A 20,207-nucleotide genomic window follows, 5' to 3' on the forward strand; every position below is an offset into this window, starting at 1 on the left:
AGCGCCCACAGGCCTGGGGATGGAAGGGCAGTCGAAATACGGTATGTTGGAGCAGGGGATGAGAGGGAGGGAGAGAAGGGGAAATATTGGACAAGGGCAGAAGGGATGCTAAATCATAGGGTGACAGGCAGAGAGAACAACAGTAAAAAGAGTGGAAGCAATCTTGAACCCTGAGGGTGAGGGAAGAGAGAGGTGGTGAGATGATTGATCATGGGGAGAGGGACAAAAGGGAATAGAGATGGGATAGGAAGATAGTGGAAGTAAAAGGACAGGGAGATGTATGTTTTTAGATGTATCTAAATAAAAATAACAAAAAAATTATCTTTTTTTTATGTCATCTTAGCATATTTTATGCTACAGAACGAATTATTTTTTTTAACATGTATTGTTATGGGAAAACGCGTTTCACATAACGAACTTTTCGCATAACAAACTTGCTCCTGGAACCAATTAAGTTCGTTGTGTGAGGCACCACTGTATTCAAATAATAAACACACCATAAATTCCAATATTGACATAATAATCAAGGAAAACCTTCCAGTGTTAAGATTTTTTTAAATTGAAAACATTCAAAGGAAATTTTTAACTCTTTAAGAAGACCTCAATTATACAAGGAGAGACAAAATTTTAGAGAAAAGGAGATCTCATTAATAGAAAACAATAGTCAATATAATAAAAGAAATGGCTTAACGTGCATTTAAACTTCCAGTCTTTAACTACTGCTATCCTTACAGCATTTTCTTAGTATCCAAGAAGCTACGAAGATGTTCAGGCATATAGAAGATATATTTAATACCGGTGTATCTTATCAAACATTTGCAAGGATAACTAAGCAGAAAAGTTGCCCCCAAAAAGAAAGAAACACCTTCCTCCGATCTTGTGTAGATTTTGTCACATCTGGAAAAATCCAGATTCGCTGGCCCAAAAACGGGTCCTGAGAATGTCGGAGGAAGGTTCTCATTATAGTATGTAGATCTTATTTGAATACTAAAGACAATATTAATGTACCACGATATTCAGTATTTTCGTGAGTGGTTTCCAATATATCAGTCAAATTATTTAAATCCATATCATGAAGTCCATCCTTTTGTTTGTCCGGTAAAGAAGATTCTACTTTTCTTGGAAGATAGAATACTTTATTTATAGGAGGAATCGCTTCAGGAGAAAATTTCAAATTCTCAATAAGATACTTTTTAAACATATCAAGTGGGGTAATAGACATAGACTTAGGAAAATTTATAACTCTAAGATTAAGTCTCCTACTATGATAGTCTGTGTGTTTAACACAGCAGCATCGCCGAGGTCTGCTAGTTGAATATTCTAGGATTAAAGCATAAGATGGGACTATTTGGCTATCCTAAGAAAAGTAATATAAAACCTGCCTACTTTATATGTGTACTGACAGAATTGAAGACAGCGCACTCTATTGGCAGGCTTTGGAGCCTCTTTCAAAATTGTGCCATGAGCCCCAGCATATCTAACACCATTCCTGCTGCCTATGCTCTGCCTAAACTCTGCCCCAGATCTGTATCTAAGGATCTGGCAAAAATCCCTCTCCAGTCATTCCAAGGCTTAAAAGACAAGGTTTTTTTTTTTTGAAACCTTTACTACTTTGAACTACTTGAGACCTTTCTGTGGGAGAGAGAGAGAGATTCTAAAGACAATTCAGGGTTCTCTGAAGCAGCATAACTATGCAAAATGCATCAGAACCCCAACAGTTCAACTAAGTGCTATTTGAATCAATATCAGGACAGCTCAGCTCATAACATTTAACAAATTATGATTTTCATATACCGTCATCTAAAGGCTCCTATTTAGGATGAAATATAGCATAAACAAACATCAGTACGGTGGATATAACCCAATAGTCTCATTTGTTCAAAATCTCTGAGCACTTTGGAAGCATTCAGTATAAATTTAATTGGCCATTAAATAGGCATTTGGGCCCAGATTCTGTATAGGACGCCCAGGACGGGCGTCCTATATAGAATCGGGCATACACCCGCCCAAACTAAACCCGATTCTGTAACTGACGTCCATATTACAGACGCCGGTTACAGAACCGGGTTACTTTAGACGCGGCTGCTATACTTAATCGCAGCAAGGGATCTCCCTGCTGCGATTACTATAGCGGCCACAGCTATGGCCGCCAGTCTCCCCTCCCCCTCACCCCTTAAATTAACGAGGCAGGAGGGTGGCCAACACCTCCTGCCAAAAGACCCACCATGATTGCCGGGGGGAAGGTGCTCAACCCTTCCTGCCGGTAGACCCCCCCCCGACGATCGTAGCAGAAGGGTGCCCAATCCGTCCTGCTGGTAGGCCCTGCCCCCCTGAAGGTCGCCAGCAGGAAGGTGGCCAATGCCTCCTACCGGACCCCCCCCCCAACGACCCCCCCCAACAAAACGGACCCCTCCAACAACCCCCCTCCCCCCCGGGCTAACCAGCAAGTTGGCTGGATGGATCCTCGCACCTTCCAAATGAGGTGGGCCCGCCCCTCCCCTGCCCAACCCACAGGATCCTAGGACCTGATTGGCCCAGGTGCCTAAGGCCCCTCCCTCCCTTCAATATAGGCAGCCTGCCAGGGGAGCATTTTTTTTAGAAAACGTGCTTCCTGATTGGCTGATTAGACAGCTGTAGGACACCTACAGCTGCCTACAATCGGGACGCAGTTTACAGAATCTGGGCCTTGGAGTCCATTACTGATAAAAATTTCTGCTACTGAACCATTTTGGTACCAGTATACACTTTGTTTCTCGTTTTTTAAAATACAAGATGCCATCAGCTCCAAGGCATGACTATAGAAAACTTCTTCATCATTCTAAAGTTGTAGAGGCAGCCCCAAAGAAAACTGTACCTCTAAGGTTTTTACTAACATCCTGCCATGATAAGAATACTAGAAGCAGTAGGCAGGAAGGTATACCAAAGTGCACTGCTGAACTTGAAAATGATAGCATGTCCACAATAAATGTTGAAATATCAATACACTCCTCTACAGCTGTTTCTCCAGAGGTCTAGCATTTCCTCACGGCTCCCTTTTCCCAACCCTATCTCCAGGTCCAGCATTTCCCCACTGCTTTCATTCCCACCCGCTTTTACCTCACAGGTCTGGCATCTCCCCACCTACTTCCTTTCCCAACTGGCCCCCAAAGTCCAGCATTTCTCCCTTCCTATCCCTCAAGTTCCCAGCCTCCCGCACCCTCACCTCCAGGTTCAGCATTTCTGTCTGCCTCCTTTTCTAGCTCATTTCTATTTGTCCCTACCTTCCCTTCTCACTCCTGCCTTTTGGCTTCAGTATCTCCCCCTTACTCTCCACCTTGCAGCAACCCCTCCCCCAGCAGACTGAGAACATGAAAGCCCAGTTCAAATCCCGCTGCTGCAGTCTTGGACAAGTTGTACTTAACTTTCTGTTGCCTCAGGCACAAACTTAGTGCTTCTTTTACAAAGCTATGCTAGCGATGCCAATGTGGCAATGCGATAAAGCCCATGGGAATTGAATGGGCTTCATCACATTTGCACGGCTTTCTAAAAGGAGATCTTGTAAGCCCTCCTGGGACACGGAAATACCTACTGTACCTAAATATAGCTCATCTTGAGCTACCACTGGAAAAGGAGTGAGCTAAATACTAAATTTTTAAAAAAAAATTAATTAAATTTGTAACAAACTCTCCTTGTCAACAGGAAACTGGCAATAATCTATCTTCTGCCTTGAAATTTTAGTTGTGGAAGCTGTTCCCTCTTAGTTTTCTTCCTTCTCAGAGTATTAGGACTTAAATTTATTTTTAATCATTTATATTCTGTGTAGAACAATAAAAACATACATAAGAGATTAAAACAGTAATAACAGTCTATACACAATTGAAAACAAAAACACTGTATACAATGCTTTATTGCAGAAAAAGCTTGTAAAAGTGGTGCGTTTTCAGCTATTCTTTCAAACTGAGAAACATTTGCACGTGATCTCAAATGGGAAGCTTATTCCACAACAGTGGCCCTCTAACAGTAAAATAACTTGCACGAGTCTCAACATAATGTATACCCACAGCATGACTTTATATGAGGTCTCTTTAGTGGCATCAGAAGTTCCAGTGAAGTCAGTTCAGTTAGCTACTGTAAACAAAAATACTGAAAACCTGCCTGGCTGGTGTGCCTCTAGAACTAGGGGCTAGATTCACTAAGCTTACCGATCGTGTCCCGCCCAGTTTGCGACCCTGACCCGATTCACTAACCTTCTGCCCGATCCGATCTGCACAAGCAAATGAGGGGAAATGGCATGCATAAGTAGGAAGGCAGCGATTTACTAAACAGAAGGAACACCAATTGGGCTGGCCGATCCAAAAAGAAGCGGCTGCTGAAGACCAGTCGCTCACGTCCTTGCCGACTGTCCTGCTCTCTGTCGCCCTGTCCCTGCTGACTCTCCTGCTCTCTGCCGCCTTGTCCCTGCTGACTCTCCTGCTCTCTGTCGCCTTGTCCCTGCCGACTCTCCTGCTCTCTGCCGACTCTCCTGCTCTCTGCCGCCCTGTCCCTGCCGACTCTCCTGCTCTCTGCTGACTCTCCTGCTCTCTGCCGCCCTGTCCCTGCCGACTCTCCTGCTCTCTGCCGCCTTGTCCCTGCCGACTCTCCTGCTCTCTGCCGCCTTGTCCCTGCCGACTCTCCTGCTCTCTGCCGCCTTGTCCCTGCCGACTCTCCTGCTCTCTGCTGCCCTGTCCCTGCCGACTCTCGTTCTCTCTGCCGCCTTGTCCCTGCTGACTCTACTGCTCTCTGCTGCCCTGTCCCTGCTGACTCTCCTGCTCTCTGCAGCCCTTCCCTGCAGTGCAAGTCCATGGTTTTAACCCACGGGTTAAAAGCGTGTTCTGTTCCTGGCTGCAGTGCATTCTGTTCCATATAGCTCTGGCTAAAGCGTGTTCTGTTCCATGAAAGCCCCCCCCTCCCTTTTCTTGTTTTGACCTCTCATGTGTGGACCACATCTACAGGCAAAGAAGATGATCTGCGCATGCGTCTGGATCACTCTGTAGCGATTCGTGGGGTCGCTGTGGGGTGTGCCTCTGATCGCGTTCATTTGCATGAGGACTCGTAGTGAAGCAGTCGCCCGGGAAGACTCGGCCACAGATCGGATCAGTGAGTTTAGTGAATCTAGGCCTAGATTAGGGAACCACTGCTTTAGTCCACTACTCTCCTCACATCCAGTTCTCCCTTAACAGAGTGGCATGCTACACTTATCCAAGATTTCTACATAAGATGATTTTGAACTTTCATCTTAACCAGATGATTATCTTCCCAGTATTTTTCCCATGGCCTCATACTCATCCAGCAAGGACTACCCTAAATAGGCTAGACTGCAGACATGCTATATTACTTGCACAGCATATGCAGTATCAGTAAGTGCTCTCAGCTAGAGAATGACGTGGGGGAAAAAATTTGTCTCTGTCCCATCCCCGCAAACTCAGTCCCCATTCCTGTCCTGTCCCCATGAGCTCGGTCCCCATCCCTACCCCAGCGAAACCAGAAGTTACATCAAGGAGGGGCTCATCGGCTAAGGGAAGACCTTGGAACAAGCCTCTGAAGATTTTTCATCATCGGCACGGCTGGCTCCTTCAGATAAAAGCACCGCCACACTGAAAAATCTCCAGAGGCCTGCCCCGAGGCCTTTCTTAAGCCAATGAGTCCCTCCTTGATGTAACTTCTGGTTTCACGAAACCGGAAGTTACATCAAGGATGGGCTTGTTGGCTGAAGGAAGGCCTCAGAGCAGGCCTCTGGAGATTTTTCAGCGTGGCAGCGGCTGACTCATTCTGGTAAGATAGGCACGAGGGGAGCTGGAGAGTAGATGCTGAGCCGTGAGGAGAGGGGGTGTTGCCGCACTAACAGTAGTGCAATTTTTTGTTTTTTTGCCACGGGAACAAGCTCATTTACTGCTCCTGCGGGGTGGTCTAAGGCCTTGTTCCCACCATAAACTGGCCATATTTTTTCCTGTTCCCACGGACTAACCGCAGTTTGCCGCAGAAACCCATCCCCGTGTCATTCTTTACTCTCAGCTATTTGTTTTCTTCAACTTGCATGTTTAAACATACCCCTGTCACACAGGATATCAGACTACATATCAGAAATGCTGCCCCCAGGTCACACATATTGTAGCTACACTCGGAGAGGTTTCCGTAACAAAACAAGGTTTCCAACACTTTGAATATCAAGTTAATTTTACTTACCATCCCACCCTTCACACCATTTGGACGGCTTACATGCTAAATAGAAAGTAGAAACATGACAAGAGAGGGGAGGAGCAATGTTTGTAATAGAAAAGGTGGGGAGTGTACATGAGGGAAGATTGATATATCATCTAATTGAGTGTTGGAAGGGGAGCTAGGGCTCAACTGAAGGTATCATTGAAGGGGAAGATTTTCAGGTCAGCCTTAAACCAATTGAGACGTTTGCAGTCTCAAATGTTCTGGCCCCTCACTGAGGAACTGGAACATCATACCTACCAAAAATGTCAAACGAAGAAAAATGTATGACAACCTATTGGCCTCCAAAGCAGCAAAACTGGACCGACAACTCACCAATCTGCTGACTTCGACCACAGACCACAAAACCTTCAAAAAAAACCCCAAAACTCTACTTTTCAAAAAAATACATAAAACCAATATAACTCAACCAAACATGCTCCAATCTCCTTCTACAATACCAACTACCCATCAGCAAACAAGGAAATGTTCAATCTACTCCCTAAATATTTCTTATATCTTAATTTCTTAACAATATATACTTCTTAATATCTTAATCAATTCTTATGTAATCCACCTTGAACCGCAAGGTAAAGGCGGAATAAAAATCACTAATGTAATGTAATGTAATATACTATTTCTCTAAAGGTAGGGACTCTGAAACGATGATGGATTCTGGATCTAAGTAACCTAGAAGGAGTGTAGAATGTTTGCTGTTGGGAAAGAGCAACTGGTTCTCTCCCCCCTAAGGTAGTAGTTTTAAATACTAGGAGTAGTAGTTTATATGTTGTACAGTGAGAAAGGGGTAGCCAGTGAGATGACGTAAGTAGAAGGGTCACATGATCGTATTTTCATGCCTACTACTTTGGAGAGATACCAGTAATTACATTATGAGTTTTTCAATCTTTTCTGTACCTGATTAATTGAGTGCTGTTTTTCTTCAGAGACTCATTTCTTACCAGTCCATAGAGCCTGAGGATAGATGGATGATTTGAATGCTGCACACAGTGGTCCTTTCTTGGACGATCAATATTCTCACAAGCTGTTCTTTTTCTCTGAAACTACAGCTTTGGTTATAATCTTCCACCTTTCCTGATGCTTGTTTAGTGAATCGGGAAAATGAATGGGATGTGCAAGTGCCGCCATGAACTGTGTATTGAGAGTTAGAGCTTAAGAAATATCTCAGCTCCTGGGCCTTCCCACTCACCCTTCTGCTTCAGAGGTCTCACTATGGGACGACCATTTACACATATTTGTATTCAGATGTTTCTCGTCCCTTATAAATCTAATAAAATGGAGGTCATATATGTGGTACAATTCCTTGGCACTGCTACCTGAAGCTGAATTTCCCCTTAATATCCCATGGAACTAGGTCCAAAAAGAGTTAAAAATATGCAAATGAGAAAGGCTTACAATTGCAGTGTTAGCAGCATTTTTGGCTTTTTCGTCCTTTTAATGTATAATTTTGACATGGGAGTAAATTTGCATTCCAATGAGCCTCATCAGTGGCATAGTAAGGGGGGAGGGGAAGGTGAGGAGGATGGTCTGCCATCTTCCTAAGGGCGTAGCACCCTCTTCCTCTCGGGCCCCCCCTGCTTCTCTCCTTGCCATGTGTACGCATTCCTTGCTTTCCCTTGTACCTTTTTTGCTTCCCCAGTGCGAGGTTGCTGCCCGCTTGGCATCAGCGCGCTCTCTGATTTCACTTCCGGGACCTGCACCTAGGAAGTGATGTCAAAGGGCGAGCCAAGACTGATGTGGGCATGCTGCTCGCACCAGAGAAGTTAAAAAGGCAAGGTAAGGGGGTGTGCACGCATGGCAGGGGGGCGGGGAAGAGGAAACCGCCCCGGGCACCGCTCACCCTTACCACGCCACTGAGCCTCATGTTATAAAGAGGCTGATAATGAATTCCACAGGGTTTGCCTGCTAAGATCTCATTTGTTGCTCTTTGATATCCTCTATGTCTTCTGAGACTAATTTTCTAGTCAGAACAGAATTTAAAATATTCAGCTTGCTCTCGTGAATATCTCTTCATCACAGCATGGCAGCCTTCTTTTGGGCCTCTGAATGGATGAATTAATCCCCCTAGTGGTAAATTCTATAATTGGGAGCCTTGTGTTAGGTCCCCCCAATGGCACATGCTGAGTACCAATTCTATAATAGAATCTTGTTGCCAAGATGCCTTTATAGAACACTAGTGTAACCTGCCATTGGGGCGCCTAACATTTACGCACCATCAGTTACACAAGTAAGTTACTGAATTGAATTAGATTGGATTTATGATTCTTGATTACCGCTGTTGACATGAGTATTACGCGGTGTACAAGAAAAAGCAAAAAGCATACAGTACATACACAAAGTACTGCCACGTACATCATATTACATTTACATCAATATATTAACAGCAGTAACAAATTACAAAATAAGTCATCAAATCAAAGCCCCTTTTAGTGGTCCATGCTGCCTTACTCAAGATCTATAGTACCATAATATTGCTGAAACAATACTGTCTTCGATAACTTTCTAAAAGTTAGAAAGGACATGTGAATTTGTCAAACAAAGAATTCTACAAGGCAGGGCCGACATACGAAAATGCTCGACTTCTCATCAAAGCTAGTTTGGCCTGACCGAGGCAGGGCAATGAGAACAACTCCTTCTGAGAGGACAATATCTGATGAATAACTTATTTGACAAATACTTTGGAGATTTTACATACCAAGCTTCGAACACCATACACAGCAATTTGAACTTGATACATTGGTCCAGAGGCAAGCAGTGCAGTTTATACAGCACTGGAAGAATGTGATATATTCTTGAATTTCCTGTCAAAAGTCGGTATTTGAACCAGCTGCAGACGATGTACATTGGCTTTACTTGAGCCGAGAAAAAGGGTGTTACAGTAATCCAACCAGCATGTTATAAAAGCAAGTATCAGCTTTGTAAGATTTGCTACTTCCAGAACTGATCTTAGTTCAGCTGATAGTAACTCAGCTTTACGACATGATTAATTTGAGGATTAAAACTTAGATTAGAATCACAACGAACACCCCAAACAGGCACATTGGTAGAAAGTTGTAACCTTGTGCCTTGGATTACTGTTACATGGCGCCCTGCCTTTGGCCTGTAAATGATGCACTCGGATTTCCACCCCTTACACATGATGCACCTATGTGTGAGCTAAAGAATCACACCTAAGACACTGACATACATAACCGACAATTTTCTTGGCATTAATGCACATAAAGTTTATAGAATGACCCTTCATGTTCTTAACTCACCTTCTCTCCTTTAGATGCTTGGACCCTGCCATAGGATTGAGTTTTGACACTTATTCATGCCATAATCAGACACTGCGTGTCGTACATGAAAACATTACCAAGAACACTCTGGGAATTTGCCATTTAATAACTCTTTTTAGAGAACTTATAATCATTTCAATTTGAAAATGTATTTTGCATGTATTACAGTCACTTTTGGTGAAATAACCTTAACAGACATGCGTTATAGATATGAGGCCAGAAGATATAGTTAACAGTGTGGCATTAATAGTTTTGCAGCATATATTAACGCTATAGTAGATTAATCCACTTATGATACTTAATAAAACTGCTAGTGCTTCAATATTTAAGGATTTTTGTATGTGTTACCCAAAATCTCAACTGCTTTGAAAAAGCACATGTTGTGTCTCTCCAAATTTGGTACCTCGTGCCTGGATCTTTTGCTGCTGTTGGGTGCGATTCTTACCACTGAGAGCAGTCTCCCAAGCCTTCCAAACTAGATCCTGGTAATAGCAACCTAAATATTTAATGTGGGTCTCCCTAATCACAGAGAGGTGCTATCAGACCAGGCTCTACTTCATTATGCTGATAACCTATGTAGATGACTGATGGGTGGGTGCACTCAGTCTCTCCTGAATTAAAACAAAAGAAAGGCAAAGCCGATGTCACAATACAACACAAGGGATTTTATTGAAAGTTCTTATGGGAGGTCCCAACTAGGATTCTGGTTTCGGCAGAACCCTGCCTTCCTCAAGGGACATACCAAACTGATAATAGGATATTACAGTGGTACCTCTATTTCAGGTTGTCTTGAAAAAGACCTTTAGGAACATACTGACAGCCAAATTTCTAAAGAAACATGTCAAGGAACTCTCACTGACTACCTGAAATAGAGATACCACTGTAATATGCTGTTATCATTTTGGTATGTCCCCTGAGGAAGGCCATGTTCTGCTGAAACCAGGATCCTAGTTGGGACTTCCCATAGGAACATTCAATAAAATCCCTTTGCTTTTCTTTTATTTTGCTTCTCGCTGTGCTGAGCAATGGAAGACTCCTCTTTTTCTGTTGAGTTGCATACTCTCCTGAATAAAAGGCAGCTCCTGTCTAACTCACTGTGTGATTTTTTTTGCATGCGTTTATTGCTTTTTCAGCATGCTTTGTTTGGTTTGAAACACTGTTTGTCTTAATTACAGTCAAGGAAAAGCTTGGCTTCGTTCCCTACATATGTTGAAGGTAAGATTTAAATTTATAATTGGGACACTGTTGCTTTAAATACAATAATATCAAAGATGTGTAATAAATACAGATGTGATGCTGTAATTCTGATTGCAAAACGTCTCATTAGACGTTAATGCATGAGCATACGGTGAGCATGCTAAACTGTGTGTCTCTCTTATACTTCTACCTTGAGAAAATGGTAAAGGTATTTAATATACGTGCATTTCTGTTGTTTGAAAGATGAATGACATCCTTACAGAAAGAATTCCTAGTCCCCCCTACCCAAAGTAGGAACAGTTGTCTTGCTTTTTATTCCTCTTTGAATCCTTTACAATCCTTCAGTGTTTCTACAGTCGTCATCTTGTACAGCAGTGTTCTTCAACCACCGGTCCATGGACCGGTGCCGGTCCATAGAAATTTCCTGCCGGTCCACAGGGCTGGCATGTGCATCAGGCCCAAAACTGTGTTCTTCAACTGCTGGTCCGCGGTGCGATCGATGTGTATATATGAATGGAAAAAATGTGTGTATATATGAATGGAAAAAATAGTGTTACAATTAGGACTATGGCGGCAGGGTCTGGGGTGAAGATTGGGTAGAGATGAGCAGGGTCTGGCCCACGACTTAGCCCAGTGTTCTTCAGCCACTGGTCTGCGGACCGATGCCGGTCCACAAAATAATTATTTTATTTCTGCAGGTCCATAGGTATAAAAAGGTTGAAGAACACTGTCCATTTCACCAGCCTCATGGAAGATGCCTATTGACAACACTACCGTCAGACATCCTTCAAGGAACAAAGATATGATATTCTCTCACCAGCCCACGTTTTACTAGTTATACTTTACTAGAAACATCCCTTTCACTCCCTTATCTGGTCAGAGTTAACAATATTGTCCTTTACAACTGTAGTATACTTGAAGGAGATATTGTGAGCAACACATAAGAGAAGTCTCTGTTTTTTTAAATAATATTTCTTGCTCTTTGCAGTTCTGATTTGATACTCTGCTGCACAGATGTCAAAGTCGATCTTCGAGGGCTGCAATCCAGCCGGGTTTTCAGGATTTCCCCAATGAATATGCATGAGATCTATTAGCATACAATGAAAGCAGTGCTTGCAAATAGATCTCGTGCATATTCATTAACTCAAATTCTTAAAACCAGCTATTAAATATTTAATACAAACAAATATTATCTGAATAAATTCAATTTTAATCTTATCTCCCACAGTTCATGACAGTACTTACCAATACTTAATTTATTAATAAATATCAGAATAATTTAGTCAGTAAACCTAATCCCATCACTCACACTCACTTCCCAACTTTCACACGCATACTACAGTCATTGTGATTACTTTTATGCAAAACTGGATCTTGGTTAGTTCATGAGTTCATTAGTCCATGATCATCTAGTCAGAGAGGCTTCAAACTGAGAGTTGCACATGAGAATCACAGTTTCTTAAACACAACCGGTAGGCCTCTCTGTCCTCATGATGGTCTTGTTCTTCAAATCATAAAGCATTCAGCTCAACACAAGAATGTGTTTCGCCATCTGACATCTTCAGGAGCTGTGTTTGCAAGGCTCACCAACATCACAACTTCACCAGTAAACTAAGCATGACTCGAGCAGGGACCCAGGGTTCAGCACAAGCCGGGATCAGCTGACAAGCAGGAAGCGCACCGTCTACCAGGAAATCAAACTGCCCTCTCATTCCAGAGTTTCCTTTCAGTTGAAAGAGACTCTCCTCATGCGCATTTAAGTCATGTAGGTATTTAAACATCTCTTATCATATCTCCCCTCTCCCGCCTTTCTTTCAAAGTATACATATTGAGTTCTTTAAGTTTGTCACCATACGTCTTATGATGAAGACCACTGACCATTTTAGTAGCCTTCCTCTGGACTGAAGCCATCCTGTTTATTTCTTTTTGAAGGTGCAGTATCCAGAATTCTACACAATATTCTAAATGAGGTCTCACCAGAGCCATCAGTATGTTCTTTTTCGTACTGGTCATTCCTCTCCCTGTGCACCCGTGTCCTTCTAGCCTTTATTTATTAGATGCTTGTGAGGAACACTGTCATAGGGTTTGCTAAAATCTAAATACACCACATCTGGTGCTTTCCCTCTATCTAATTCTCTGGTCACCCAGTCAAAGAAATTGATCAGATTTGTCTGACAAGACCCGCCTCTAGTAAATCCATGTTGCCTCGAGTTCTGGAATCCATTTGATTCCATAAACTTCACTATTCTCTGTTTTAAAAGTGTTTCCATTAATTTACTTAACACAGAGGTCAGACTTAACTAGCGTGTAGTTCCCTACCTCTTCCTTACTTCCACTTTTTGTGAGAGAGGGACCAAATCTGCCCTTTTCCAGTCCTCCGGTACCACTCCTGACTCTACAGCAGAGAAGCATTGAAAAGGTCAGCCAGCGGAGCTGCCAGAACTTCCCTAAGTTCCTTCAGTACCCTCAGATGTACCCCATCTGGCCCCATCGCTTTGTCCACGAACACAGTCCTCTGAAAATTGATCAGAGTCTACAACACCTCCATCCCTATTTGCATTTGTCTTCTGTGTTCTGCTCCCAGGGCTTCAGCTATGCACACAAAACAGAAATATTTGTTAAGCTATTCAACCGTATCAGCTTCTACATATCCCTCCCCTTCATTTCTGAGTCTCACAGCGCCACTTTCGCACTTCCTCCTATCACTATCTAAAATATGTCTTTTCCCCCTGTTTTACCGTGTCAAAGTGATGTACAAACAAATCAATGAGAATAGAAAGGAACGCCGTCAAATTATAGAGGAGGATAAAAAAGAGAGAAAACATCCTATTGATACTATTGTGGAAACTTATCCTCTCATTCATAAGCTTTGAAAATAAAAGCTTTAATGGAGTGTATTAAACATGAATATACAGAATCATGGATATGTTGGTATATGGAGCCTTATAATAAGGACAATTCTAAGTGCCTCCTTTTAGGTGCTTGATGCTAGGTGGCGAGAGCCATTCTATGATGGCTTCTGTTGCAGAATCTGTTAAGTTTCAAATTAGTTTAGACATGTCAATGCCGGTTATATTAGTATTCTGTAACAGTTATAGAATACTAATACACCCCCAATTCAGCCACAAGCAAGATTCCCTTAGGCAGGGAAAAAAGACAGGCAAAGGATCAACAGCGGCGGCAAACTCTCGGCAGACAACCTGCCGGCACGAGCTCTCTCCTAGCGACGGGGCAAGCTGCTGGAGAGATGGAGCCAAGTGGGGCTGGCGATCTACTTCTGACCCCTTGGTGCTTGATGCTAGGTGGCGAGAGCCATTCTATGATGGCATCTGTTGCAGAATCTGTTAAGTTTCAAGTTAATTTAGACATGTCAGTGCTGGTTATATTAGTATTCTATAACAGTTATGCAATACTAATATAACCAGCATTGACATGTCTAAAATCTAGGCACCCGCAGCTACAGCAGCCATATACCTGGTATAACTGTGGGCACCTTAAAAGTGGCAAGGGTAGTATTCTGTAAGTTATCCCTTGAATTTTATAAGAAGTGCTAAAAAAAATTACAAGCGCTCCCAATTTGCATGCAGAATTTAATTGAACAATGAACTAATTAGCGCTGATAATTGGGATCTTATTGAACAATTATTGATACTATTTGGTTTTAATTAAAATTTAGAATTAAAATTCGACAAAGCCACACCAACAATTGTGCATGGATACAAGTGTGCACAGGAGAATTCAGGCCCCGTCCTTTACATTGACAAATGAGCGCAGGCTTGCGGACGTCAGACTCCTCAGGCCCCATCCCTTGGGAGCCACTTGGCTTGAGGCGCCTCAAGTCCTTCCCAAGGGACGGGGCCTGAGGAGTGTGAGCAAATCAGGGCCTTTGGACTTTGTGTTTGGGTAAGGTTAATATCATGATTAGGGTTTCCATAATCATGATATAAACCTTACCCTAACACTAGATAGCGAGTCTCAAAAAAGAGAGTTACTTTGTAACCCTCAAAAAGACAAAAAAGTATCCCCCACCGCAATTGTCTGGTCCGGTTCTAGACAAAAACAGAATCCATCACTGCAAGGTCTGGTCCTGCGCGCCCTTGTCTTGAGTGATTTTATCCTTCGCTCAGTTGTCCCTGCGCACAATTGTCGGTGCGGCTTTGTCAGAGTGCTTTTGTCCTGCACTCATTTGACATGCCACCAAGTGGGAGACACGCCAATGTCACATGCAAGCGCATGCCCATTTGCATTTACACACTGTGCTCTTTTCACATGCCATGACAGAATAGTGCTTAATTCATTGCTAACACTTATGCATGTAAGTGCCCCCTTACCTGCAAAAGTGCTGGTAATTCTGTACATTTATGCATGCAAGTGGCATGTAAATGTGAATGCCCAGTAATGTAATTGCCTTTATTGTGCGAGTCTTGTTGTTACTGACCTAGACCTTAAAGCATATGACACAGTCTGCTTGGTGTTAACACCTTCAGTCACCTCAGCTGTGGGTCACCCAGTGTTCTCTTTCACTGATAACATGACCTGCCTAGTAACTTTGACTCTGTTTCCTAGTTCCTGGACCTTGTGACCCAGAAGACTTAATTGATGGAATCATTTTTGCTGCCAATTACCTTGGCTCTACCCAGCTTCTGTCGGACAAAACTCCCTCTAAGAATGTACGGATGATGCAGGCACAGGAGGCAGTGAGCAGGATCAAGGTCAGTTGGCATTGTGGGATTTTGATTTGTGTTCTACAAGTTCAGGTGGAGAATGATTGAGTAGGCAGGCTTGAGAAGGGCCCAAGATCCTGAGCTGGCACGTTGCTGACTAAGAATTGTGTTCCTGCCTAATGACCATGCATAAGAATCCAAAGATGTACATCTGTTTAGGGTTTCACAGCCATGAAAATATTTCTATACTTTACTGTGGTTTATGAGTTGAAGACACCACTTAAGTAATTGTGTGTTGGAAGTGGTCCACTTTCTTGTACAATTGAGAAGAGCAAGATTTACATTTTTTTTAAATTTTATGTTGCACAGAGATGAACAACAGAATGATACGATTAGTGATGTGCCCGAGTCACAAAGGTACAGTAGGTAAGGGTGGCCCTTGGCCTAAAGAGCCTGTGGTCTTAAATGGGAAGATTTGAGAAACAGAGAAACAATGGCAGATAAAGGTCAAATGGCCCATCCAGTCTGTCTGTCTTCAACATCCACTATCTCCTCCTCTCCCTAAGAGATCCCACGTGCCTGTACCATGCTTTCTTGAATTCACACAGTCTTTGTCTTCACCACCTCTATCGGGAGACTATTCCACACATATACCACCCTTCCTGTAAAAAAGTATTTCCTTAGACTGCTTCTGAGCTTATCACTTCTTAATTTCATCCTATGTCCTCTCATTCTGGAGCTTCCTTTCAAATGAAAGAGACTCGCCTCATGTGCATTTATGTCATGTAGGTATTTAAATGTCTTTTTAATATCTCCCCTCTCCCACCTTTCCTCCAAAGTTTACATTTGTGATCTGTCCCCATATGCCTTTTGAAAACCACTGACCATTTTAGTAACCTTCCTTTGGACCAACTCCATCCTGTTTATGTCTTTTGGAAGGTGCAGTCTCCAGAATTGTACATGAAATTCTAAATGAGATCTCACCAGAGTCTTATAGAAGAACATCTATACCGCTTATGCACCCTGGCATCATTCTAGCTTTCACCGTCACCTTTTCAATCTGTTTGGTCACTGTAAGATCGTCACATACTATCACTCCCAAGTCCTGTTCCTCTTTCATGCACAAAAGTTCTTCACCTCCTAAGCTGTACCGTTCCCTTGGGTTTTTACAGCCTAAATGCATGACCTTGCATTTCTTAGCATTGAATCTTAATTGCCAAATTTCAGACCATTCTTCAAGCTTTGCTATTTCCTTCCTCATGTTATTCACACCATCAGGGGTATCTACTCTTGCAGATTTTGGTATCATCCGCATAGAGGCAAATCTTTCCTGAAAGCCCTTCAGGAATATTACTTACAAAAATATTAAAAAGAATGGGGTAGTTGAAGCAATGGATTAGGAATGAGGTTGGTTGAAATTCCTGGAGCCTCCCCCCTCTCTTGAGGAAGTGTATCTTTAGGCAGGACTTCAAAGATGGAGAGGGAAAGGGCATGCTGTAGTGGTATATTAGTTCAAAGGGGATAGACAGCATGGGAAAATTCTGGGAGGTGTCGGCACTTAAGTTCTGGGACCAGCTACTTACTTCATGGTGCCAGCTGAGGCTAAGGATATTATAGAGGTACTGTTTACATCCCCATAGTATGGAGCAAGTCTCAGCAATCACATTGTGGTGACCTGTATTGGCTAGACTCAGGGCAGGACTATCAGTAGAATGTGATGAAATGGTTGGGTTATAATATAAGCTAAGAATCTCAGGCAGTTGTGAATGAAGCTTTATGACACAATAACCCAGTAGAGGCCAGTGTACATTGAGTAGATACCAAAAGGAACAGATGGAAACTGTTGAACCAGAAAAAAGACTTGGAGGGATTGAGACGATATAGAGGGCTGGGAGGAGGAGCAAGGCTAGTTTTGAACAAAGGGTGAAATAAGTTACTCCTGACAGAATTCTGCGCAAAAAAATTCCACTCTCAACGGAAGAAAAAGCCTCAGGTAATTTTTAGGTAGGGCGTAATCGCTCAAACCTCCTCCTCCAACATCATCGGCAAAAAACTTCCGGAGAGAATGTGCACAATACCACATTCTACTCTACATGCAGGACTGAATTAGCTGTTGCTTCTAACTGGAAGTTTTTTTTGCCGATGATGTTGGAGGAGGAGGTTTGAGCGATTACGCCCTACGTAAAAATTACCTAAGGCTTTTTCTTCCGTTGAGAGTGGGCTCTCTAATTAAAAGAGTGGAGCATTTATATTGAATAGCTACTATTTATTACCCACTCCCACCAATATTTTGGATATAGTATTGACACAAAAAATTCCAAATTCTGCACACATAATTTGCAAATTATGCAAGTTTATTTGACAACATTTAAACTAGTGATTCTTAACCTTTTTTGAGTCATGGACCCCTTTAAGAATCTGATGAAAGCAATGGACTCCCTTCCCCAGAAATATTCACATAAACGCAACTTTGCATGTAATGAATATAATGTACTTTATTTATCAAGATTTGATTGCCTCATACATACATGACATACACAAAGTATTATTAAACTTTAAAGTAAGCAGTCTAAAAAAAAACCCACTCCTATTTTTATGCCAAAAAATAATGGCCTCTCATTATAATTATGAAATACAATCCTCATGTGCAAATTAAAACAGATCTACTACTACAGTATACCCTCGTGAATTCGCAGTTCCGAATTCACAGACTCACTAATTCGCGGTTTTTCCCTCACTTCAGATGTCTGAAGTTACAGCACATTGTCCGACTATTCCGCTCCAGATACCGTGGGGGCGCATTCGGGTCAGAGAAGAATTTGTGTGGCAAGCTAGGACCGAGGGAGCCGTTGAGTCTGTGTTTACGCACCCCCTTCTCACCTGCTGCTGTTCTGTTCCAGCTCCCGCATGCTCCTTCACTGATTACAGTACTCACCAATATTGGCGGTTTTTCAATGTTCATAGTCAGTCCGAGAACGTAACCCCCATAAATTTCTGGGGAGTATTGTACTACGTTTTCTACTACCATTACTATTACTACATCTACTCTCTCATTATCTCCGAGAAAGATCAACAATACTGGCTGTATAGTGAATATAAATGTTAATTTTTATCTGACCCTCACAGACCCCCCTGAAACCCATCCAAGAACCCCAGGTTAAGAAAACAAAGAGCCTTCAAATTTTTTTTGCTTAGGCCCCCTTTTACTAAGCCACGGTAGACGTTTCTACCATGGCCTGGAGCGCTAAATGCTCTGACGCTGCTCTGACACTCATAGGAATTATGAGCAACGGAGTTACGTTGGAGCATTTAGCACTCCGGGCTATGGTAGAAACCTCTACCATGGTTTAGTAAAAGGGGGGAGGGGGGTTAGTGACTTTCTTCTAGCAGAAGGTATCAAATTGAACAATGTAAAACTTCTCTGCATCTCAGGAGATGGAGACGGCATTTATACAACTGAAGGCCAGGCTACATTGTAAACCAAAAAAACCAACCCCCTCAAACCCCCCCCCCCCCCGATACCTGTTATGGTCGGCCTTCTACAAAACAGGTCAAATATCAACAAGTTTGGGGAATTTCCAACCAAAGATTGGAAGAAATGCACTTTGGACAACTTTTTGAAACCTTTTAGACAGTCAGGTTCAATTGATCAAAAGGCTGGTAGCAGGAGACCAAGGACCATTCAAATGGCAAAAAATATTTAAGCTGTCAAAGAACTGGTCCCATGGAAACCATTTACTGCCCCCAAGATTAAAAATATTGTAAAGTGCTATTCAGTATACAATTAGGTTTCTCTTTACCAAAAATGATTGATATTTGACCAGTTTTGTAGAAATTATGCTGATCATAGCAGGGGTCTGGGTTTTAGTTTTAGTTTTGGTTCACAGTGTAGAAATTCAGTACAATCCAATTATGGTAGTAGAAAAAGCAAAGAGAATGTACCACCCCCACAGACAACATCTCCCTCACCCCTGCCCCACTCCCCCAGCCAACTTCTCCCTCACCCCTGCCCCACTCCCCCAGCCAACTTCTCCCTCACTCCTGCCTCACTCGCCCAGCCAACTTCTCCCTCACCCCTGCCTCACTCCCCCAGCCAACTTCTCCCTCACTCCTGCCCCACTCGCCCAGCCAACTTCTCCCTCACCCCTGCCCCACTCCCCCAGCCAACTTCTCCCTCACCCCTGCCCCACTCCCCCAGCCAACTTCTCCCTCACTCCTGCCTCACTCGCCCAGCCAACTTCTCCCTCACCCCTGCCTCACTCCCCCAGCCAACTTCTCCCTCACTCCTGCCCCATTCGCCCAGCCAACTTCTCCCTCACCCCTGCCCCACTCCCCAGCCAATTTCTCCCTCACTCCTGCCCCACTCGTTCAGCCAACTTCTTCCTCATCCCTGCCCCACTCCCCCAGCTAACTTCTCCCTCACCCCTGCTCCAATCCCCCAGCCAACTTCTCCCTCACCCCTGCTCCACTCCCCCAGCCAACATCTCCCTCGCCCCGTCCTAGTCCCCAACCTACGTCTCCCTCGCCCCTGTCTCAGTCCCCAGCCAATGTCTCCCTCGCCCCTGTATCCCCCCAACATCTCCCTTGCTCCTGTCCCCCCCTTTCCAGTCAAGAGTGAAGTTCAAATGTGTCTGCCTATTTTTAAAAATACTCTATGGACAATTAGGTGATTTAGATGTACCTTTGACATTAGGACTGTCCCGACAAAGCTGCCTTATATCTTCTTCTCCTTATAATCTTTCTTTTCCATCTTTTAAAGGTGTTCAGTCAAGGAGTCAAGTTTCTTTTTCTTTTCTCCACTTTATGGAATGAACTACCTATCAGCTTGAGATCA

General features: G+C 43.2%; 1 protein-coding gene across 2 annotated transcripts in view; it reads left to right on the plus strand.

The window, feature by feature from the left end:
• Nucleotides 1–20,207, plus strand: part of APBA1 (amyloid beta precursor protein binding family A member 1) — a 239,915-nt gene that overhangs the window by 178,468 nt on the left and 41,240 nt on the right. For both annotated transcript variants that reach the window (XM_033924764.1, XM_033924772.1), the window contains 2 exons: nt 10,688–10,727; nt 15,276–15,421. In XM_033924764.1, the coding sequence (XP_033780655.1) occupies nt 10,688–10,727; nt 15,276–15,421 (186 nt within the window). The remainder of the gene's footprint in view (nt 1–10,687; nt 10,728–15,275; nt 15,422–20,207) is intronic.

This window comes from Geotrypetes seraphini, chromosome 1, assembly GCF_902459505.1.
Source record: "Geotrypetes seraphini chromosome 1, aGeoSer1.1, whole genome shotgun sequence".
Taxonomy (NCBI): Eukaryota; Metazoa; Chordata; class Amphibia; order Gymnophiona; family Dermophiidae; genus Geotrypetes; species Geotrypetes seraphini.